The 24,083-nt window shown below is 38.3% G+C and overlaps 1 protein-coding gene and 1 long non-coding RNA gene across 6 annotated transcripts in view; one reads left to right on the plus strand and one right to left on the minus strand.

The window, feature by feature from the left end:
• Positions 1-15,703, minus strand: part of IL16 (interleukin 16) — a 38,818-nt gene extending 23,115 nt beyond the window's left edge. For both annotated transcript variants that reach the window (XM_015639064.3, XM_015639062.3), the window contains exons 1-3: positions 15,552-15,703; positions 6,423-6,476; positions 1,929-2,334 (exon numbers count right to left, since the gene is read on the minus strand). In XM_015639064.3, the coding sequence (XP_015494550.1) occupies positions 1,929-2,334; positions 6,423-6,472 (456 nt within the window). In that variant the 5' untranslated portion in view covers positions 6,473-6,476; positions 15,552-15,703. The remainder of the gene's footprint in view (positions 1-1,928; positions 2,335-6,422; positions 6,477-15,551) is intronic.
• LOC107209389 overlaps positions 1-24,083 on the plus strand; it is a 32,716-nt gene that overhangs the window by 5,835 nt on the left and 2,798 nt on the right. For 3 of the 4 annotated variants that reach the window (XR_004498848.1, XR_004498845.1, XR_004498847.1), the window contains 5 exons: positions 4,380-4,472; positions 4,665-4,784; positions 15,141-15,273; positions 19,797-19,922; positions 23,825-23,891. This is a non-coding gene — a long non-coding RNA (uncharacterized LOC107209389). Of the gene's footprint in view, positions 1-4,379; positions 4,473-4,664; positions 4,785-15,140; positions 15,274-19,793; positions 19,923-23,824; positions 23,892-24,083 lie in introns of all 4 variants that reach the window. The other variant, XR_004498846.1, reaches the window with a different exon arrangement.

Raw genomic sequence — 24,083 nt, forward strand, 5'->3', positions numbered from 1 at the left:
ACAAAGACAAGGATTCTTCAGCTCTGAGTCACACATCATGAATTTCTGAAGTGTCACATTTAAATGGAGAAAGAATTACACTGGGACATGAAAAAATTTTTGTTTGACTTCTTAATGAGAGAAGGCTTAAGCTTTGTAAGATATGTGGTACAGGAAGATTGTTCTGACAGGCTTGTGCCATATGGAAGGTAGAGATCATTGCCCTCATACTCCAGGGGGAAAGCCTCAGCAGCAGCAGCACAGGACAGGGTTGGTATGGCTGTTACTAACGTTCATCCTACTTAGCATGCCAAGATAAGACTTTAGAGCCACTCATTGATCCATGACTCTGAAAGGTATGGAAGATTAGCAAGTAGAATTTGAAGAGGTTTAGATTGTTATGAGAGCTCTAGAGTGAGAATTTAATGGTACTCATAGTCTACAGCAGCACTAAGCACCCAAATGCTGCTGTGAGGGACTGAGCTGCTGCCTAATTTATGTCAGCATCTGACACATGTTCTTCAGTGACACTGATGCTTCAGCCTAAAGTGGATTTATATCCTTAGCAGTTCTATTTTATATGTGCAAAGGCATTGTGGGACTTACTCCGTTCCCCAGATCCCTATTTTAGCTGCTTCCCGACTATAAAAGCAAATGATCTAAACTTAGAGTCTGCAGTAAGATAATGAGTAGTTGCATATGGATGTGGATCACAGCAGTTACTGGAGCCCTGCACACTTAGGAAATGTGCAAGGAAATAGACTGTGGCAGCTGACACACACCAAAGTGTTTCAACTTTTGAAGAGAAAATGGGGGAGTGCACAGGGGCCAGCTCCTTCTTCCCTCACAGAGACATCAGCAGGGTACATATGGACTTTTTCCAAAAAAGCTGGCAAGGTTTTGCAGAGAACTTGAGTGAGTTTTGGGACTTGGGTCTTGTTTTCTGTCAGAATGAAATAGCAAGTTGGTTTGGTTTTGTGTTCCTGCTGGGACTTTGCCAAGGGTGAAACACCTTGCATCCATCCTGCTGCAGTCTTAACAATGCTGGGCATGCTGTGGTCATTATCAAGGGTAAGGGGAGATTCTGATTCAGTGACACTTTTGCCACTGTGTGTTTAGACATATATGTCTAATTTTAGCCAATATATATTCTATTTTATATAAAATAAAAGAATATACTAGAAAAACTATGTGAAAGAATCAGTTCTTTCACATAAGCACATGTTTGCACAGATAAAAGGCACGTAAAAAAGGAAGTGCCAGGATGACACTTGCAGCAAAGTCCCTTTTACACATCACAGCAAAAGGTAGAGATAAAGTGGAGAAATTAGGCTGCTCTACTGAAAGAACTTCCTAAAGCCATCTAAAATACATTGCTCAGACTGAAAAATTGTTCAGATTGTTAGGGTTTCACATAGCTGATGAAAGAATAGCATTGTAATACAAGGCTCTTAGATTTTTCACATCTCTAGGAAATGTGACAACTCTGATAGTTTTAGAGCCATCACTACCTTCTTCCTGAATCAAAGGGAAGAGCATCTGCCTAGTGCATCTCCTGTGTCTGACACAGTATTAATATAATTCAGGCTTGCATGTCTTGTGAGATATCATGGTATCACACTACAAGTGTGCTTCGCTACAGTGACAGGTTTATATTTTGAGCTGAAGAGTCTCTTGCAGATAGAACACAGCAGCTGTACTTGTCTGAACACTGACAGTGGCCTAGAGGCACTGATTTCAGCAGATTGTGCATCAGCAGAACACAACAGCACAGCAGGGAAGCCGGTATATTTTTAAAAGGCTCTGCCTTTTATGCAGAGCCTGAATACTGCAGACTCATAGGCTCTGAAAAAGCCAAGTAGAACCCTAAGTTCCTGAGAAATATTAATTAATCCATTTAGGTGCTACTGCAGTGGGAAACATTACAATACACAGCACGAGTTGCCTACCTTGGTAAGGAACTTTCTTCTCGTGTTGTTGCAGTTCTCATTTGCTGCAGCTTTGGACTGGAGAATGCTGGTGACCACACGTGGAGGATCAGGTGGGCTGTCCTCTGCCTCTGATGTGCATGGCACCTGTGTTCTGGGACAGCAGTCAAAATCCTCTTGACCCCAGCTGGTAGAGATCTCAAAGGGATCAGGGCATTTCTCGTCGGGACTTGACCCATCATCACTGGTTTTGGCATTGCAGAGTATAAGCGATCTTGAAATGGAGCGAAACTTTCTTGACTTCCTGTTCCCAGTACTGTTCTTTTGATCCATCTTCAGAGAGCTGCTGCTCTTTTTTCTATCGTTCTCCCATTTATGTGGCATGATACTTTCAATAATTTTCTCTGCTTCTGTGGTGCTAAATATCCTCCAGGAAAGGAAATATAAAAGTAAGTTGTAATATACCCCACTTTCTCCCACTTAATAACCTACGCTACTGGAAAGCCCTAATGAATAAATCGAATCAACAGAGCCTTTCAGTCTGAGAACAGCCACGTGATATCTCATGACTTGCTAATTCTACTTCTGTGCAGAGCTCTCCTAGATCCTCCTTCACCTTTTCATTCTCTTGCCATGTTACCCAAGCAGAGTGGAGTGCTTTTAATAAATGTTTGTGGTGCTACAATTGTCTGCTTGCTTTGGGCATCTGCTGAATTTGCATGTTGAAATCCCAAATTGAAAAGGAAGATACTTTAAAAGCATTATTCTATCCTCCTAATATTATTTGGAAAGAAGAAGCTCCTTCTGAAGTTTGATTCATGTAAACCACTATAATTCAAAGAAGATTAATCAAATTGTCAACTCTAAGTTCTCTGCCTGGCACATCCACGTTGTAAGTGGTTTAGCAAAAGTAGATCTTAGCCTTGAGAGAGTAAGGAATGTCAGTCTGCCATAAAACTTCCACCTTTGCAAACCAGAACTCACTTAAGACTGCATTTAAGAGTTACAGAGAGATCCAGTGAAGCACTTAAGAAGTGAATATCTGATTAGGGATTGAATTCTATGAAGGAATACAGCCCCAGTAAATCAATCAAAAAGTGTTGTATTACAGAAATGGTTTCTTTCAGCACATGATTCAGCATATGAAATTAAGATAAAGTGGAAAACAAAATATACAATCAAAATATAGCAAAATTCAGAGCTTTTGTAAAATGAGTACTGTAATGAGCATTTTAAGATAACAAAGGGGAGCCATTAAAACTCCCTCAGAAAAAGCTTTCTATAAATGCTTTGGTGGTATGTGTCAATGATGAAAATTCAACAAGAGAACATCTAATTTAATTACTTTGACTCTCTCACCTGAGTTTTATCATCATATTTACTACACAAACATTTCTATTCTCCTCACAGAACCTAGCAGATACCAAAGTTGCCATTCTAGAAAAAATATCAATTGAAACTTAAGTATTTGCATAAATAATTTGTAGGTTTTATATACAAAACTGAAAATTAATGTAATTTGAAAAGCACTTCTAAGGTATCCTGTTGAAAGAAAAAAGTTTGTCCATTTTGCTCTAAACTGAGTTGTGTTTGGTTTGGGGTTTTGTTTTTTCCCCTGATTCTATGCAGAATTGAGTAGATATATATGCACTTTATACCTGAAGTTCCATTGGTGATACAGAAAGGAAGAAGGAGATTTTTTAAAGGCTCCTTTCAGCCATGACAATAAACACAGGCCTACAAACTCAGACCAAGCCAGAATCAGATAATAAATCCAAGTCAGCATTGTAATAAAGCTGCAGGATTATTTTTCTTGGGTTTGTTTTTGTTGTTTTTTTCCTTATACAATTAAACAGGAAAAACCAAAGCAGATGATAAACACTATGCCACTGAGCACCTGCCTAAAGGAACTATATGGCATTTCTGGAGAAATCCACAGTTCAGCATGAATCTAAATTTGCTTGAAATTGTAAATTAAAACAATTTTCAGGTGCAGCAGAAACGTCCCAGGGATGTTTATTTGTGCAGTCTTTTCTGGTATTTTTGATAGGTAATATTTCTACAGCTTTCCATCATTACTTATCTTCTATCACACCAGTCCTGTTATTCTCTACTCCCTTATGTCTCTTTTTCCAAATGAAAATCCCTAACACTTCAGAAATTCATGCCCTCATTATTGGAACTCCTGAGATTTCCTAGCAAGACACTATTTCAGGGCAGAGGTTGAAAGTAGCCAGAATATGTCAAGATCCCCAAAGCTGGTGTGCTTTCTGCCCCTGTCTGTGTGTCTTTGGGATCCTCTCTGCTCCTGTGGGAGTCTGCCCCTGCTGGATTGGAACAGGGGAATGGAAGTCACTGGGCTCCCAGCCTCCCTGACACTGGCATGAGGGAAGCTTTCAGAGTCAAACTGGACTTGCATATTCCCCATTCCCTTCAATTCACAAGACATTCTACTTTTTTTCTTTTTTTCAGAGTAGCCTCTCTTATAAATGACGAGTTTGGTGTGATTGAGAACTGCCCAGCAGCACAGCCATGCTCTCTTCCTGTGACACAGAGCACACAAATGTAAGGTTTGGAGATCTTGTTTGTGACTTTTAAAAAATGCACTTTTTAATGTTTTGAAAAGCCTAAAGCTTTAGTCTGCTATCATATACATGAACAAAATTTTTGAACTCAGAAATCCCTGTTAGCATCTCCACTATTTGAAAATTAATCTTGTTAAAGCCTATTATGTGTTTTCTTTATGTTTAAATGAAGGCAAAAATGCAATCTGGTCCATTAGACCAGAATGTGGAGTTGAAAAAGGATGTCTGGGGTGAATGAAATTTCTGCAAGTCTCTACTCTCAGCACCTGGGTAGGAAGCAACAGAGCTGGAGGTGAGTGGAGTGTGCATCACTTGAAAATCTGCCACAGGGATCAGTTCTCCTTCTGTGATACTGGCCATTGCTATTAGACACTGGTAACACCATCACAAATGTACCCAAGCTGCACAATCAGACCTAAACAATCCTGCCTATGTGGGGAAACTGAAAGAAAGAACACTTTTCATTCAAATATTTCAATTTTGTACAAACATTAAACACATTCTTACTTTTCTCAAAGAGGAAGAATTTAAAAAGAGCTATTAAGAATTTGGATAAGCAGAGGACTTGATAGCTTAATTGTCAGAATACAGCTCTTTGCACACTGGTATGCTAGAATGAAATCCTTTCTTGCTCTGCCTGAAGCTGTTGAGCTTAAGAAGGGAGAACAGCCATCAGTACTAAATGTCCAAGAAGTGCCTCTCTGGCTCTGTTAACATCTGGGATGCAGGGATGCATAGAAGCACCTGTTAAAACAGTGAAGGAAACACGGGTCTAAGTGCATTCTGCTTTCCCATCCCCCTGTAATGCTCCTGAGGAATTTTATGTTATGCAGAGAGAACTCTTTGCCTTGCTCCATCAGCTGTTTCCTCCTCCCCAGCCCCCATGAGAGCTCTATCCACTCAAAGACCAAGTTTAACCCTGAATGACTTACCTAATCTCACAGGGAGAGAGAGGCTGATGTGAAAATGTACCCGCTAGACCTGAAGACTTCCAGTTAAATACTTGCTCTTGCTATATAATATATATAAGTATTAGATCACAAGTCCTAACTAAGGCAACATTCTTTCCACAGCTGCTGATTCAGGGTTGCATAAGTGACAGAAATATAAGAGGGACCAAAAACATAATCTATAAGTTTTCCAATAAAAATATCCAGAAATGTTATTTTACACAGCCTACAATATCACAAGTGCCAGAGAATCTTTATGATTCATTGCCATCTTCCACCAAATTTAATTTGAGATATTGATGGCATGAACAATTACTTCAAAGTCAATTCTTCAAACCATTCATCTTTTTCTTCAGTGCACTCACTGCCTGTCATTTTCTTCTGCCATTCTTATACCTCCAGCTTGCCTGATGGAAGCTGTCTGTGGTTTGTAATACAAACCAAATGTTCCTTCTCTGTTTCTTTTTTTTTTTTCCCAAGCTTTATTTTTCTAGCTTTAAATCTTAAAAGCCCAAACTCAGTCTGTCTTCTGCAAAAAAAAATACACGATCTGAGCTGTGGCCATTTGGTTCAAATTTTTGGTTGGATATTAAACCAAGCATTTACAAGATACAAATAATCTGGTGTAGCTCCCAGATTGAATGTGAATGCTCTGCTAGTAACCAGGCAGTAGGAAAGACAGGACTTTACTAGCAAGAACAATATGAGTTTTACATTAACAAGTGCTAGCAGCATCCTCTTTTAATCTAGATCTTGCATGTTAATTTAATCTAGATCTTGTGATCTTACTCAGATTCATTACTGAGCAGTACTATTAGCACTGAACTATTGCAGATGTCTAGGGTTTCCCCACAGTAGTAAGAGCTAAAGGTTTTGAAGTTTTCTAATAGAGAGTAAGAAACTCTCAGAGAGTTGAAATAAAAAAATTATAATTAAAAAAAACCTAATGGTAAAATAAAAATTCAAAAGGAGGAACTTACAACAACGAGGCAGACAAACCTGACTCCTGCAGAAGGCTGTTCTTCTTCATAGGCCTGGCAAAAAAAGACAGAGTGAATAATTGAAAACACACTCTCCTGGTGCCACGTGACTCAGTTTCAGTAATTCTGCTCAGTACATTGGAACGGAGCTATTGTTTCCTAATTGAAGAAAATGTCAGCAAGGCTAGATAAACAAAAGCAATGGGATGCAGCATTGGGGAAACTGTTTCCAGCAGGCTCCCAGCTACCCAGAGATGGCAGGACCATTTAAGGAGTTTATAATTTGTTTTCACCCATTGCTCTCTGGTCCAAGGACTGATGGGGTTCAGGCATGTTAAACCCACCTGAGGGGAGCTGGGGCAATAGCAGAGTCTGTGCCAATCCAGTGAAGGTTTTCTGTTGGAGGCTGAGATGCCAGGCATGTTTCTTGTATTTTTCATCTGATATTTTAACATTAGGCTAGTAAGAGTGTCCTAGACAAATTCTGCTCCAACAGCAAAACATAATAGGTGTCACTTTTGAATGCCAGACCCCTGTATGGTTCACCATGAACACAATCTCTTTAACCTACCAGTTCTTAAATACTTTCCCCTAGGGGAAGACTAGGGGAAAATGGGGAGACTGGTCTAACTGCAACTTTGTGATCCCACCTGATCAAGGACTCAGAAAGTTGTTGTTTATCACACAGATCATGTCAATCCCCAGCTGTTGATCCTCAGTTGTGCTCAGACAGATGGATAACAATCTTGCTGCAGTAAGCTGCTTGCTCTCAATGAATTTGTGTGATAAGATTCATAAGGGTGTTTGTTAATTTGAAAAAAAAAAACCATAAAAGAAAACATTGTATCTGAAACAGTTAATGTTAGTTTCTTGAAAGAGACAGGCCTCTTTAGAGTGTTCTCACAAACCATAAATCTCATGCTTTTCAGGAAAATGTAAGCATAAACCTGGCCCTGTCTGGTCATGGAAATGGTCAACATGAGAGTGCTTAGACACCTGCTGCCCTATGTGTTCTGTGTCTTGAAGGTTCTGTCTTTTTTTTATTGCTCTGTCATTAACCTTGCAAAAGAGGGAGAGGAATTATAGAAGAGGTTTTAAATATTGCACAGATAGGGGCTCATTTTAGTGATCCTATGGCTTCTAGGTAAAGCGTGGACTGTAAAGACAAATATCTGTCCCATGAGAATGACTCCCATCCTGGGAGAAAAAGAAAATGAAATCTGTGCTCTGTAAAGTGTCTACAGGAGTCCTGGAAAACTCTGTCCTTGATAGTACAATTGTGGGCATTCTGTATTTTAAACGTTTATCAAGAAAATTTAACATTATTTTCCTAACATCTAAACTTTTGGGATAATTATTCTCCAAAGGAAATCTTCTCTAAAGGACACAGTTTCTACCTGACTCACTGGTTAACAAATTACATGGAACATTACCCAACTCTTTCAGAAGAAACAAGCCTTGGCACTAAGTACTGATCAATAATTATGAGGTAACTTTCCTGGAAAGAAGGACACCTAGGGAGCTGACTTTGTATTTTGGGAAAGAGTTTGTCACTATTTGAAGAGAGAGGACAGTGGCTTTGTACATAAAATGGGGGTTTGTATGTAGTGCTAGTACTGTAAAAAAGAAATGGAAGAAAAGCCATACAGACTGTTTACCACTTTACTGTCTTTCACTACAACACACATATGTTTTTGTTTAGCAATAGAGAACTCATTCATAGAAAATATCAACCATCCCTGAGTTCTGATCCAAGCTGATTGAGCTGGAAGCTCAAAAACATTGGAAAGCTTGCTTTATTTCTTCCCATTGTCACATGCTTTTGCACTTCCTGACTAGGGGCTGAATAATGTCGTCCCTACGCCACTGGGAGTTTTGTTCATTCCAAGTCTGGACCTCTGCCAGGGCCAGCAGCAGAAACATAAATATCACAAGGAGGGGCTGTTTTTTCATGTTGCCTTACTCCAACCTTTTGCAGTTTTTTCCATCTCCTCTGTACAGTAATTGTTCAGTGCCCAGTGGTGAACAGAAAATCAGGTTTTTAGAAGCCATGAGGAAAAGGAGAGAGAGAGAGAGAACCTCTACTGTGCCTGCCTTGTTGCATTAATGGTATGCTTTGATATTGGATACTGTGGTCAATCTTCATTACTTGGCTCAAAGGTATTGTAGCAGGAAGAGGGCAATGAACACTGATCAGAGGCTGGAATTTTGTATTAAAAGATTGAAATTATGTGGGCTCTCCTATGCAGAAAGGAACTGCATTGATAAAAGTTTGTGAGATAATAGGAAATATAAGGCAAATGAGTGTGGTTTCCTTACTTCCTTCTCATGTAAGGGACAACAAAAGAATGCAGTAAAATGAAGAGTGTTCAAACAAATAAAAGGAAATACTTAAAATATAAAGCATAGTGAACGTGTGGAACAAGAAGGCAGCAGAAATTATGAGCACTTTGAAGTTAGCTGTTTGATTTCAATCTGACAGTGATTTTGCCTCAAGAGGTGAATTGATGAAAATATATATCTGTAGATAAAGGGAATAACATGCAGAGGGGGAAGCAACTCCTGCTCCAGAATGAAAGTCAAACAATGCAGTTTACAGATAGAGTGATAGTCCTGCCATGGGATAGTTACCATAAAATGGAGTAACTCTTCAGATGTCTGCAGTTAGTGTCTATTGGCAGTGGGTAAAGGAAAGAGAAGAGCTGCTGAACTTAATAATTATGACAATTCTTCTCTTTGAAGAATGACTAAAATCAGGATGTGTCTGGAACTATAACAGATACAGGAGCTGATGCCTCTTTTCTCCAAATTATTTTCCATATACACAGGTTTGGGTTCTAGAGGACAAATATGCAGACTGTTCACTATTAAATATTTTTCCTGTTGCTACTGGTGATAACCTTTTCCAAAAAGGAATGTATAAATTTAAACAAGTACTGGGCAAAGCAGATTTAGGTAATGATGGAACAGCTTCAGTCCTGATCTCCACCCAGCCCCAAATACTGCTTGTCTTAATATGAAAGAAAGCCAATAGTTTGGAGTGTTCAAGTTTTTGTCCTATCCTTGATAGGACAAAACAATGGTTCAGCAAACTGGTAATTTACTTTTGCCTTAAATACAGCCACAATTTTCACATTTGCCATATTCCAGACTACAGTTATGTTGCACAGACAATCCATCCCCTATTGCTTCTAAGCCAGGCTGGATTAGTCATCTCTTTGTTTTCATGACTTTCACACTGCCCTTCCGTCCATGAACACATAGCTACATGCATGTTGAGTCACAATATTAGCCCAGCTAATCCAGTAACCTTCTCCAGCAATAACTGGTAGCAATTGTTTTAAAGGGATTAACTTAAAAAAAATCATCAAGATAGAGCTTGCTTTCAGGAAGAGTTTCTGATTACTTTGTTGGTAGAGTAGACTGGCATTATGGGGTTATGTATATTATTCCAAAATGCCTGGACATATCAATATATGACATCATATTAAATGATGATATAATATGGTATGATACTCTTGTTTCAGCAGAAGTTACAGCTGCCCCATCTTGGATAAGTATTGCACAGTGAATGTCAAATCTCTTTTTAGTTCTTTTCATTACTTAGTACCTAACTTTGTGCCAGGAAGCACAAAGATAATTTTTCCCTTCTACACATGAAATTAATCCTATCTAATAGAACTGTAATTTATCCATTTCTGGCTCCCATTAAGCTTTTGATTTCAAGAGTATCCACAGGCAATGAGTTTCATATGTTACATATAAATGTACTTCCTTGTAATTTGAAATTTGTTGCCTCTAAGATTTGTTCAGTTCTTGTACTAGGAAAAATATTCTGATCTTCACATCTCTGTGGAATCCTTTTCTCATTGATATCTGTACTGATGTCATATTCTATCTTCTGCATACTTTTATCTTTTTTACTTCTGCCCCTCCTACCAGCTTCACACTGCTTTCACATGTTTGGAACTCCTCCTTTTTCTTCAAATCCTTTGTGAAAAAATTCACTTCCTTCTGTGAACTTTACTACCTGACTATTTTATGGTGGTATCCAGCTCTGCAACCTTCTAGACTATTTTCAAGTGAATTGCTTTCCTGTGAATTAACTAAAATTTCCTAGACCTTGTCTTGCCAGAAACATTTGTGTTTCATGACTTGCACTCCCACTCTGTCATTACTAACCTCTCTTGCTGCAGTGCCCCAGAGATGAGCAGTAAAACACTGCTTATACAGTTCTATGCAAGAGGGTCTAATGTGCACACCCATAAAAAGTATTTTTACCTCATCTCAAGAACATATCCTTGAGCTCCATGAAGAATATGTTACTTTATGTATACAATGGTTTTTTTTAAAAAAGTATCCCATGTGATGTACGTAAGTGATTGTGTTAAGAGTGTGTGACTGAAAAAGTACAGCACTATGAGTGTAAAGTTTGTTGGCTGTAGGAGGGATGCATGAGGCAAGAATGGTACCCTTTCAGCCAAGAGTTGTGGGCTGTATTGTTATTTTAATATTTATATAGTGTGTACCTAGACTATGTGTGACATTATGTTGAGCTTTGAGAGACACTAAATATTTATGTCAGATATGAATTTGCTAAATATCTGGTACTGAAGGAAAGGTCCATCTTTTTTTTTTTTTAAACCATTGACCAATACATAGTTTATAACTTAATGCAGCACCAGAGTAGTAAAAGCATTATGTGAGCTCTCCTGTATGGTGTCATTCAAATATAAACAAATATTTTAAAATGTAGTGACTTAACCTCTTCTTTCCACACAATGCTCCTTTTTCATCTGACTTAGTATTTCTTTTAATTTATAGTTCCCTAAACTGTAGGCAGATATAAAGGGCCCTTTAGGCTGAATGAAAGGAGAATTATCAATAGCCTAACTATGATTTATAAGGAAAAAACCATAAACAGCAAAAGAAAAATGAATTTACTCTACCTAAAAAAGTGATATGAAAATTTTCTCTGTATTTTTCATGAGTTCAGTTAAAATGTGTATTTAGACCTGCCCTTTTTTTATAACCTCTTACTGTGAATCCATGTTGGATTTTGTCATATTCTTTACTCCTTGAACAGCCAGATGTGAATGAATGGAAATACTGGAAAGGTGAATATACTTAGATGAGAACATGAGAACCAGTGGCAGAATTCGCTCCATATTTCACATTCTGGTCCAGGCACCACTTGCTCCAGCTGCTCTCAGGCTCACCAGAGTCAAGGGCTTGTTATCCTTCAGCATTTCACAGATAACATGCATGGTGCTCTCTGGGTGGCTGACTTTGTTGGTTTGGGTTGTTTGTGGGGGTTTTTTGAAGGGGAAAAGGTATTGCAGGGTGTTGTTATGGTTTGGTTTGAGCTTCTTTGTTTGTTTGTTTCTTTTTCCTTTTTTTTCAGTTAGCTGTGTGAGGGATTGGGGATGAATTGCTCAACCTCTTCTCTTGGATATTTGTGTCTGAATAAAATGACTTTACCACATTTGTAGAGTTGTCATTTCAAGCACAAGTTTTAAGCAGTAGCTATTTCTGAGTATTTGTCATCCCTGGAGCTTGGCAGAGGCAAAGCTACTTAACACAGGCTGCTTCTTAAGTCTGCATTAGAAAAGTCTTGAGGACCCTTCACATTTCATCTGCTGCACCTTATCTCAAAGGCTGTGACAATCAGAATGAAGCTGAGCAGACAGGTTTTGTTTGTGGTGTTGAAGATAACAGTAAAAAGTTCCAAGTGCAGCTGTCTTGGTTTCTGGCCATACTGTAGCTTTTAACACTGACTTTAGTCACAGTGCACACCACATGCATCACTCACCAGCATCACTGTTGACAGAAAAATGAGGTTATTTTACAGGTTTCCCATGAGGGAAACAGTATAATCTGTCCCATAAATAGGTCCCTGGTAAGGCACAAAATATAATGTTTCTGCTGCTTCATGAGATCTGATGATACCTTGGTCATAGGTGTCATAAATGGTGCTGGGGTCAGCTGCAGCATCACAACCAAGTCTAGGATTTAGTGTCTGTGGGACATTACTTTTCTTCCACATTTTGAAATCAGCCTACACCTCCAGAGCAGTATCTAATGTTAAGTAGTTTAGAGCTAGTGGCTGAGAGATCTCAGCTGAGGATTCCTGATCTTGGGTTTTGATTTTTCTACAGAATCAGTTTTCAAGCCCAGAAGTTGTTGTTCTAATTATCTAGCATGATTAACCTGTTGAAGAAAAAACATTAACCTGTAATTCCTGTAGTGATTAAAATAATTCCTACCCTAGCTAAAGTTTATATTTTAAAATAAGCACAAAATCTGAATGTAAAGACATTATTACACCAGTCTTGAAAACTTGCTATACACTCAGACAGATTGTGATGCTGCTTAGTTACCATTTCTTTTATCACTGTGTCCTCATTTGCCTTTGTTCTGTGTTGGCCCAAAAGAGCTTGGCTATTGCTGTATGGCACACTGAATACCTATGATCACTTTCCCAGCATTTTTTATGAATATCAGCAGAACCACAGAGTGAGAGGTGTCATGGAAGAGCAGCTATAACCTGGATTGTGGGACAGACTTTCTGCCTCCAGACACGGAGCTGGCTTGTGAACTGATGCTCTGGAAAGGCTGGATTCATGCAAAGAGCTGGTGTGTGCTGAGGCTCAACACAGTGCCATCTACTAGAGCAGGCTTTGTGTATCTGGCCACTGAATGAGCCCAACCCTGCAACAGAACTGCACTCAGGGAAGTCAAATTTCCAGTGTCCTTTTCTTATGTATGCTCATTTTTGATCCAGAGCATACCTAATAATGATTTCTATAAGAACTGATGGTATATTATTTGTCTCAGTTGGATTTCCCAAAAGAAGCAGCCTCTTTTGGGATTTAACTCCCAAGTAATTGTCCAAAATCATGTTCCAAGACAAAAATATGACCAGCAATATTACCCAGGATTTTCTTTCTCTGGTTCTTTCTTTTTTATTTCAACACATTTTGAACTGCTTATAAATTTTGTCTTTTTATTTATTGACTGAAACTTTAAAGACTCGACTCAAATAAACAGTCAAGAATACCCAGACATTTGAGGGTTGCATAAGTTGAGGCGTTTTTTTCTTATTTCTGGCTTAAAGAAAGGACCCTAAATATATAAAATTGGTATCAGAAAAATGTTAAGACTTTGACAATATCAGCTTAGGCTCAGCATTAATCTTGGACAAAGAGGTAAACTACCCTTAGCTGAGTCTTACCAACCGTATCTAATGCACTATAAAGCACAAAAAATCTGCCTCAGCTCATTTTTGACTGAATGCTCTAATAGAGTCTGGAGATCTCCTTCCAGCTCTGATGGTGACCTGCTGGTTTGACCCAAGGTTTGCTTTCCCTCACTTCTGAATCCTTGTCCTCATCAAAGAAAGAGGGTTATGGCCTTTTGGTGACCTTCTTCTCTGGGCATGTGGAGTGAGAATTTCTCTGATGAAAAGTACTGGAAGATAATTAAATGTTTGTTGTTGTTGGTTTTTTTTTTCATGGGACAATGGACGAAATAATTAACAACTACTCTTAGAAAACAACAAGAATTTGCTGTTGTCGAGTAATAATATCCTTGAAACCCATCTCCTATTAAGCAGAATCTGTTGCATACAAAGCTTATTCCATTTGATAAGGCATGCAGTATGTGCCATGCTGTAATACAGAGAGCAGAAATATTAAAACAGCAGGAGGCAGATAAAGCAGCGGATCACATCCCTGGTGCTCTCTAAGAGCAAGGAGCGGTAAAATCCACAAAGAGGCCACCACCTGCCAGGTCTGTCCTTCAGCATAAATTGAGGCATTTGACAGCCCCAGAGCTTTATGTCATCTGTTCCCAGGGACAGTGGGGGAAGAGGGGAGTGTTTTGTCCCCACCTCCACCCTGGGAGCAATCCCCCTGCAGAGGCAAAGCTGCTGCAGGCACTGCATGTCCCAAGGCTGTGCTGGCCAGGAGCTGAGTGCCCAAATCAGGGTGCCCCAGCTCCACCAAGCCAGGCTGCACTGGCAGGATGGGCAGCACAGCACCAGCACCCCTGTGCTACACCAGCCTGCACCTCCTTCTGTGGGCTCTGCTTGAATCTGTTACTAATGAGGTGCAAAATAAAGGATACCATTTAGTGAACCCTGCATTAATAATGCTGGCAAGGTTTCAAGTCTACAGATGTTATTTATAATACATGGCAAAACAAATACGTATCCCCTTTGAGACTCAGACTCAGGAGCAATTTACTGATTTCCTGTATAGGCTAGTTCATACAGAGATTTGAGTAAATAGTGTGTTTGAATGTCTTGCTTGCATCTATGCTCTGGAGCTGCAGTAGACAATCATATTAATGTTTAATTTTAAAATAGTTTTAAAATTTGTTTTCAGGTTATAAGATGCTAGCCCTATCTAGTTCTCATGGAGAAATACATTTTTCTGTATTGCTTCTTTAAAGAAAAATAAAATATTCAAATAATATAGCCTTCAGTTACACAGTACAGTGGAAATGAGTGGAAAGGTTAGAGAAAACTCTGGAAAAATATGGACTTAGCATAAAGCTAATAAAAAGCTAAAAAAATAAAAGTTAAAACCCCATATCCTCTCCTTTCCATCTAGTTTTGAAGTTAATTAAACTGATTTATAAAATTTAATTGACAATGGGATATTTTTTAGTTTTAAGAATGTTTTTTTTTCTTTTCTGTCTCTTATAATATTGCAGGTATACAGAGGAATTCAAAACTGAAGAAAGCTGTGAACTGACAAAGGTCTCTTGTCCACTCTGCAGGCTTTTATATACATCAAGGGAAAGAGGAGAGATATTTTACAGCAAACCAGAAGTGTCCTAAATTAAGGTACTTCCATGAAGAGGATCTGTGTTTAATTCATACTGTTTAATTCATAATGCTGATCATTGATCAATAATAATTTGCTTAAAATTTCTCAGACAATTTAAAGACAAAGTGATAACAGTGAATAGACAGACAAAAATGTAATTTGTGACATACCTCTTATCTGCTTATTCTTCTCTTTCAATTTCTGAAATTAAAGCAGTTGAAAATAATACATACTGACATGTAAAAAGAGCTGACTGCATGTTGCCTAAATAATTTGCTATAAAAATACCACTTACCATTGACATTGCCAAGTATCTTCTTATTTAAATCTGCTATTATCATGCCTTCTTGGATATGAAATACACAGCAGAGTCCATTCCCAGTGTGTTAAATACTTGAGAAAATAATAAATGCAGCGTAACTCCACAGTGTTTGGATATTTGACTGTAATTCCTAAGCATTCAAAGTGACTACTCAATATAACAACTTTTCCTCTGCAGAAAATGCCTTGCTATTTGCCAGCAAATCTTTAATGCTTTAGATTGGGTATTTCCAACTACCGCCCTACTTGCTAGGCAGATGTGTATAAAAGAGATGTTATTTCACTGAATCAACCACTGAGATCGTAACCCTTTTCCTGTACCACAAACAGAAATATAAAACCTCAGACTTTCCTTTTGGACTTTTACTGACTTGTGTCTGTTGTAAGAAAGCAAAACACAACTAGTCCGAGTGCTAATATATGGAAAAAGTGTTAAAATGTTTTAGATCATCTCATTGCTTCTCATTCCTGCCATGCATTGGTTAACTGGCTCCTTCTGTGTTTATGTAGTTGCATGGTACAAATACAACACCTAAACTTCTTGCCCAAAGTTGAAATGATTCATTTATTACTTTTTTACGCCACCCCCAGGAAAAAAAAAAAAAAGGAAGGAAGAAAGAAAACACACAGTGCTCATTTAACCCAAGTGAGTGAAAACGTCTTTCATAAGGTCTGCAAGGGCTTTGGGAGGTCTTTCTTTGGTGAATAAAGTCTGTGTAGTGGAGGGAAGAGTTTTGTCTGAGTATGGCAGAATTTAGCCTACAGCAAACAGACAAACTAGGATCCCTTTGCTGTGTCAAAATAAGATAACAGTAAAGGAGGTGCAAATGTTATTTATTCATATGAGATCAAGGGAGATGAAGTAATTGTTTGAGGGGAGGCAGAACGAGAGAGAAGGTATTTTGTGAGGGTAGTGCCTTCCTCTCTGGAATTGTATCAATATTTATTTAGGTCCTTTAGTGAGGTAATCACCCTAAATAGATAGAACATAGGCTTTCTATCTTAGTGAACCACATTAATTATAACCACAATGGGGAAAGCATAAGGAGAACAATAAATGAGGGCCATACTAAGAAATGGAAAACAGGATTAAATGAAGACATTTCCTCTGCTTCTTTTTCTATAATGCAGAGAATGGGGCTATGTGATAAGGCAGTATTCCATAGGATGTACCACCCTGATTTCTGATACTGCCTGTGGATCCAGTTAGACAGAAGAGGTTACAGTGAGCCCTTGTTCACCCAACAGCTCTGATGGGACAGTTACTCTGCCTCCATTCACCATCCTCTCCAGATGGACATTAGAATTAATCAGGTTCTAGCCCTAATAGCTTGTTTTAGGACCACAGCTGGAATCAGCGTGTCTAGACTAGCACTGATTTATTCCTGGCTCTTAGACCTATGTGCACACTACTATTCCATATGTGTCCTGATAGAGGGGTAATAATGCCATTTCACAGCACAACTTCAGATTTTTTTTTTCTTCCTCCCCTTTTTATTGTAATTAGACATTATTTTGCTTATGTAGAAAAATGTCCTGCCCCTGCTCTGAAACAGATCAAACTTCCAGAAAAACAAAATAAAGTTCACAAAGGAAACAGTTAAACTTTCTGACTGCCTTCACTGTCCCAGAAAATGCTAAACACATTTGTAAGTTATATAAAACTGCCTAAGTTCATATTTTCCTCTCCTGGTTTCACAGCCCAGAACAGCAAAAGGACCTTGTGACATCTCTAGGCTCTCAAGAGTTTAGTAATAAAAATAAAAATAATCCTCAGCAGAAAACAACACTCCACACCCTGCTACTGCTGAGAAAATGAGTTTCCCATTTTCCTCACTTATCCTCAGACTAAACAATGTTAAATTTACAATTCTAACATCTATTTATAGCAGGCACTCTACCCTAGGAGCCACAGAGGTTGGCGTATATCATTGTCCTTAATCCACAGGTCAGCTTTCAACTTGGCCTGTCACGTAAATAGGAAAGAAATCTCCTGCCTTAATTCATTTCTAAGCAATTTATGCACTGAGGCATGGTAAAGCCCCAAGGTGGGTGGTGTGCATGGGGAGAAGGGAGTGTTTGTCTGCTGTGAATTAACCTCTGGTTTTAGTTTTTCTTGTTTACTGTGAATAGTAATAGATAAAATTAACAGCAGCATGGGCTTCTGTCGGGGGTCTGCAAAGCCTGGGAAGTTCCTGTAGGTACTGCAGGGGAGGGAATTCCTGGGGGGCTGACAGTGCTGATAATCCTGGCAGCACACACCAAGGGAACTGTGATAAACCAAGCTGGGAATGTGCCTGCAGGAGGGGGAGGTGGGCTAAAAACCACAGGGGGAGCAGAGGGATAACTGGTGTGAGACTGTGGAAGCAGCAGAGGGTAGTTTGAGTATCTAAGTGCAAGGGTTGAGGGGAAGGGAGGGATTAAAGGAGGAAAGAATTCAGGTTAGGGTGCTAGCTGGATTTGAGCAAGTGAGTAAGGACAGAACACAAGGTGCTGGGTGTAGGCATGAGCCTAAGCTGGATAAGGGCCAGCACTGGACTGGGCTCTGCAGATGGGGCTTGGAAGAGCAGAGAGGGTCTGTGAGGAAATGACCCTTTCCGTTTTTCTCTAAAGCAGCATGGAAATTATAATCAGGCTTTGTTCTCAAAAGAAGCTCATCCACAGTCTGTAGGTCACTTATCTCAGAAGATATGACAAAGGGACAGACATGCTCCTGCTAACATTTTTTGCAACCTCAGGAACTGAGAAACAGGGAAGTTATTTAAAAAAAAAAAAAGCAACCCTCAGTTTAAAGGATATCATAATTCTGATACCCTTTAAATATCTTTCACTTTATAGTTTATCAATGTCCCTAAATCATATTTAATTTTTTTTAGGCTATTACCATTTCTTTTCATATAAAGAAAGCAAAATACCCTGATCTTAAGATGAATAATACTTTGTTGATGTATTTGGTGGCGTTGTTGTTCTTTCCAGTATTATTCTTCAATCCATCTTTAATATAGGCTGACATTTTGTTTGCTTTTTTTGACCATTACTGTGCCCTGAGTAGAAGTTTCCATTAAGCTGTCTGCAGTAACGCCTAGATCTTTTTCTTGAGTGATTTTGCAAACCATCAAGTGTATATGAGTAGTTCAAATTGTTCCTTTTAGTACACATTACCTCATGCTTGCCTTCACTAAATATCAGCTACCATCTTTTTTGCTCCCTTCTTTTAGGTTTTTGTTTTGTTTTGTTTGCTGTTGGGGTTTTTCTAAGTCATGGCTTTTCTAAAAGATCACATAATTCCAAGTTATGCTGTCTCTGATACTGCATACGTGCTTTCCAGATGAGTAGCAAATAGATTAAATTAACCCCAGTTTTGGTGTAAGTCTTAGGATCTCCTCTAGTTAATATCCTTCCCAGCTCAAAATAACCATTAACTTGTATTTTTTTTATTTAGTGTTCACAACTTTCTGAGTCATAATATATTTTTTAGTCCTCTGCTATTCTTTACCCTTAGGAATTTTATGACATTTAAAATAAACACCTAATTATACCTCTAAAATTATACTTTTATCCATTATTCTGATGTCTTAAAGAATTTAATGGCAATTGGCTGTTAATGTGTTATATAAGGACAAATACAGCCAGAGTAGCTAAAGTCAAAGCCAGAGTTTACCTAGAGGAGCAGAATGGCAGGACAGAGGAAATCGAATCTCAGTTTGCAAGTCTCTTTCAATCTCTCCAGAGCAGCGTGGAGTAATCCTCTCACAACTGAATTCAGAAAAGCAGCTCCCAGGTGCTCTTAGGCAGCCTACTGAGCCCAAGCCTGCTCTTCTGTGCACCAAATGTCACTTCTCCATCTTCCCCTCCCTGCCTCCTTGGCTGCAGTGGAACAGCTTGTTCTGCTCTCAAACTGCTCAAGCAAAGGGAAATGGGAACAGGAGTGGGGTTTGAGGATGGAAATCTTTTCTTCAGCTATCCCCAGCCCACCCACCCTCACAGAGATCTTGGATGCAGCCTTGAAAATGGATGCAAGAGCCAAAAAGCATCAAGAAAGAACGGGATCCTTACTACTGAATAAAGCATTAAATGAGCACTCCATGTCCAGTTCTGGCATCCACTCATTTTAGCACAGATGGTAACAAGGTGGGAAGAGTTCAGAATAGCATTATAAGTCTGAGGAGTGTGTTTTGCAGTGAGAGACTAAACAATTTGTTTCATTTTTTTCCAGCAGATTGTTGCAATGTGATGTCTTTGCAGTTTGCGTACATACTAACATGAGGCAGAATTCAGAGCATTGGAATGTGAAGGCAGATCCATTTGAATCAGAAATATGATTACATAAAAGTTCATCATTAAGGTAATTAGAACTTCCTGGAATGCTTATTCTGCTCTATGTAATTTACCACGGCAGTGATATACTGGTTTTGGCAAAATGGCTAATCTAATCTCAACATTTAATACCCTCATAATCAATTTCGGGAGTTACATTTTGGTTTAACTGTTTTTTCAAAAGTCTGCTCAGTCATTCATATTTTGCATTAATGTTCTGTACTGGAAGAAAGCAAGGTAGTAATTGGTGAGATCAGGTGAAATTAATTCACCTCACTAATGGTTTGTTTTCTTTACCTAAGTGTAGATCTTAATTGTAACTTACTGTGTGTTGTCCTGATTGTCAACATGCAAATGTTACGTAGCTTAATGAAATGTGAGACTTAAACCCAATACACTTTTATTCCATAACCAGTGATTTTATCATAGAATATTATATTTTTTGCAGTAACAGGAACTGTATGAAACAAACTGGTTTTAACTGTGGCAAAGGTCAATCCTCCTTGATCTCTAAAATGCTCTTTCAAGCAAACATTTTAGCTTCAATGAACAAGAGAGAACCTACCAATGCAAAACTTTTTAGACTGTTATTGAAGAATGCAATTGTGGCTATATTTGTCTAAATATTTAAATATTTACTAATTGGTAATGATATTTTTTTATTTCTGTGAGGAAACTAACGTAGGTTCACCTACAGAAGCTTAATATCATATTGGTTTCTCCCCAGGGAGAGGTAGTTCTGCAAGTTTGAATATATTTTGAAGAGCTTTAGTTTGTGTTCTTCTCTTTCTCTGTAAATTTGGTTTCATGGATGTGTTTTCTGAACTCTTTAAGAACTCTTTTATTGCTTATCATTTCAGTTTCAGCTTCATTGTCCCACCCTCAGGGAATTTATCATAGCCAAGCGTGCTGTTACGTTGAAGCACATAGAATTCCAGGTTATGAATACTCTCTTCAGGACAGACAGGAAAATTGTTCTTGCTTAATTACACTGCTCATTTGCAAAAATTGCTGACTTACCCTGGCATGACAAAAAATTCTCTTCTGTAGAACACCGTCAAATATATTTGAAAAATTATTATTGGGCATTTATACCAATTCTGACATATTTTCTTATAACAATAACCTGATATTATTGCAGAAAACTTAAGATTGTTATAGATTACATAGGCTGATCAAAAAACCTTCACCACTTGTTGGATTATACGTAGTGCTTAACTTGTAAAACCAAACAGCAAATGGTTGTGTCATGTAACTAAGCAAATGTGTGGTATAAATTGACTTTGCCTCAGTTCTTTCCGTGATGAATGAACATTCTGTTCTCAGAAATAATTGCTTGGATGGAAAGGTCGCACACATCAACCGTGGAGTGCAAATGGTTACTCCCCAAATCCTTGTTAAGCTAATTTCATAGGAAGCAGGAATTTGTGTTGGTGTTTCTGAATGCTGTATAAAGCCCAGTGTTCAGAAGGAACCATTCAGTAGTTCCCAAGTGTGGCACTGTTTAAAATCAGTTAGCACTTACAGGAAAAATTCCATAACCACCCAACATGGCACAATCACTTGATATATGGTTAGATATTTATTAGCAAGAGGCAGATAAAAATTTTGAATTTCAATTACTTCTGGAAGCACCAAAAATTTCAACAAGCAATGAGAACAATAAGCTATGTTATATCAAAGGTCATGCATGTGATGCCATACAGGGGCCATGTAATTATTATTGAGATAGCTACATGCATTCTTTTTAAACAAATTGAAATTTGTTTCTGAAAAAGAAATGTGGAGAAAAATACAAGATCCAGGGAACTTGCATTTAGATAAACTGATAATCCAAGTTATTAATTTAATTAATTTGGAATTTAGTGCCATTTGAGAGCAAGTATATGCAGACATATTTTATGGAAAACTTCGGAATGCCATTATAGTTAAGAACAATGAAAACATTTTCTTTGTAATATTTCTTTGCTTTTCTTATTAGCACCTAATAAACATCTGCAATCTACTTCTGACTACCTTTACAAAAGAACTATGGCCAGTAGGGGAAGTGATACACAGATCTAGTAAATGAGGGAAGAGTGGGTGCATGATACACACGTGAGGAAGTGCAGAGCAGAACACCATTACCTGTGACAGAAATGGAAAGAGGTTTGTCTTCCTTTGAAACAGTGACTGGAGATATAAAGTTCAAGCAGAGGGGATTTTTGGCTTGGCTGCTCTCTGTTTTTCACTTCTACTGTGATCACTGAGCTCCAGTGCCATAAAAACAAAAGACAAAGTGAACTACTGCTCCTTACCTGAGCTACAGCAATTCACCATCTATGTAAGAAATCAGCCCAGCCCCCATATTTGTAATTATTATTAGACATTCTACTTCACAGCAGGGATAAACATGAATTTGTAATGCCATGAAGCTGTGGGTGGCTGTCTCATCCCCTGATGCTTGTCTAGGTGATTAGCATGGCTGACTTCTCTCTTCAAGGGCTTGCCAGGCCAGAGCTAACTGCACTAAGACTCTAAGATTTGCAGTTTCATACTCAGCCCTTCCCTTTCATCCTGATTGGCTTTCCCTCCCAAGGCAACAAAGCCTTTACTTGCCTTTCAAACCTCCCATACTGTCCAAGAGTTTGAATGCTGATGGTTTCAACTCTGCCTACTTGGGACTCCCAAAATGCATTCAACTAATACCACAGCAACCTGCTTAAATTATTAATGTAAGTTAGTTTGATTCAAGAACTAAAAATGTTTTATTAGTCATAAGTATTTCTTACAGTATGGTGACTTCTGGCAGAATTCCTGATTTGATCCAAAGCTGGTTACAAATAAGTCTTAAAACTAAATTTCAATTGCCATTTTGGCAGCAAATTCACAAAAGACAGTAAAATAAATTAGGAACTTACCATAGAAATTATGCCAACAAGGTTAAAATTTGCTTTTGTTGTAATTATTAATTAATGACCACAAAGTGATCTAGGTCCTCTGTTCAATATGCTCTGGAGAGAATTATCACCCTGACTGGCTTGCAATGAACAAAGAGCAGAGCTCAATATGCTGGGCCATCTTTAGGCAAATTTTTAGTTTCTCTGTAAGACTGTGAGTGGAACCCAAGGTCAGCTGAATTTGAGGACACGTGAAGAAAACAGAAAGGAGAATGAAGAAATACAGATAAGAAAGGTGCATGATGATATATATAACTATATATGTTATATATATGATATATAACACTCTAGGTATAGCTAGAGTGTTCCTTTGGATCACCATGTGATGCCATGGACCCATTCATTATCAGACTTGAATATGTCCCTGACCACTATGGGTTACACAGAAAAAACTAATTACTTCAGGTAGTTTCAAAAGGAACCAGTTAATTCTCCTGCAGGAGGAAAGATTGTTCTCCTGCATATGCTGAACTGGATGTGATTTCCATTTCCATAGAGGTTCCCAGAGTGTGTATGTGTATATAGCAGCAAATCGTTTATATTTCTCTGTATGTGTTTATTTTCATGGCACAGTTACATTCACTGGTTATTTTTGAGACTGGAGTACATCTTGGGTGTTCTGGCTAAACTGATGCTGCCAAAATTGTCAGCAAAAAGACCGGAAAAGCTGATGAACCTTAAACTTTTCCCCAAACAATTGCTCAGTTGTTTCTTCAGGATATGGAAGAGGCAGAAAGTCCAAGCAAGCAGAGCAGTAGGAAACCAGTAAGGAAGGATAGACATTTCTGTCTGACATGGATTTCACAAACCTCTGTGTTTGATCTTTTAGAGACCCTAAAACAATTGCCCACAGTTATTAGCATTTTAGGAGTTGTAAGAGATTTGAATATAAAGGAAAGGTAGTTCAGACTTCAGTTCAATGCTTTGCTTATGCATTTCTTTTCTTTCTTTCATTTTGCTTAGGAATTTAATATCTTTATAAATTGTACAGGTAATATTTTCAGGAACATCTAAACAGAATTTTTGAAAATCATCTTCTTAGTCTAAGATCTCCAAAGGTATGTACAACATAATTCCTGACAATTTCAACATGAACAAACTGAAGAAACAGCTCTTTAGGTTTTCAGACCTGGTGTCTCTTTTACGAATAGGACTTGTGCTGAGAGTTGGTTAGGTATTTTTAACTAGCATGCCATATAATTAAAAAACTAAATATATGCATAAAATAAATACTACCATGGATAATTCTT

The sequence above is a fragment of the Parus major genome, chromosome 10 (assembly GCF_001522545.3).
Source record: "Parus major isolate Abel chromosome 10, Parus_major1.1, whole genome shotgun sequence".
NCBI classification, from domain to species: domain Eukaryota; kingdom Metazoa; phylum Chordata; class Aves; order Passeriformes; family Paridae; genus Parus; species Parus major.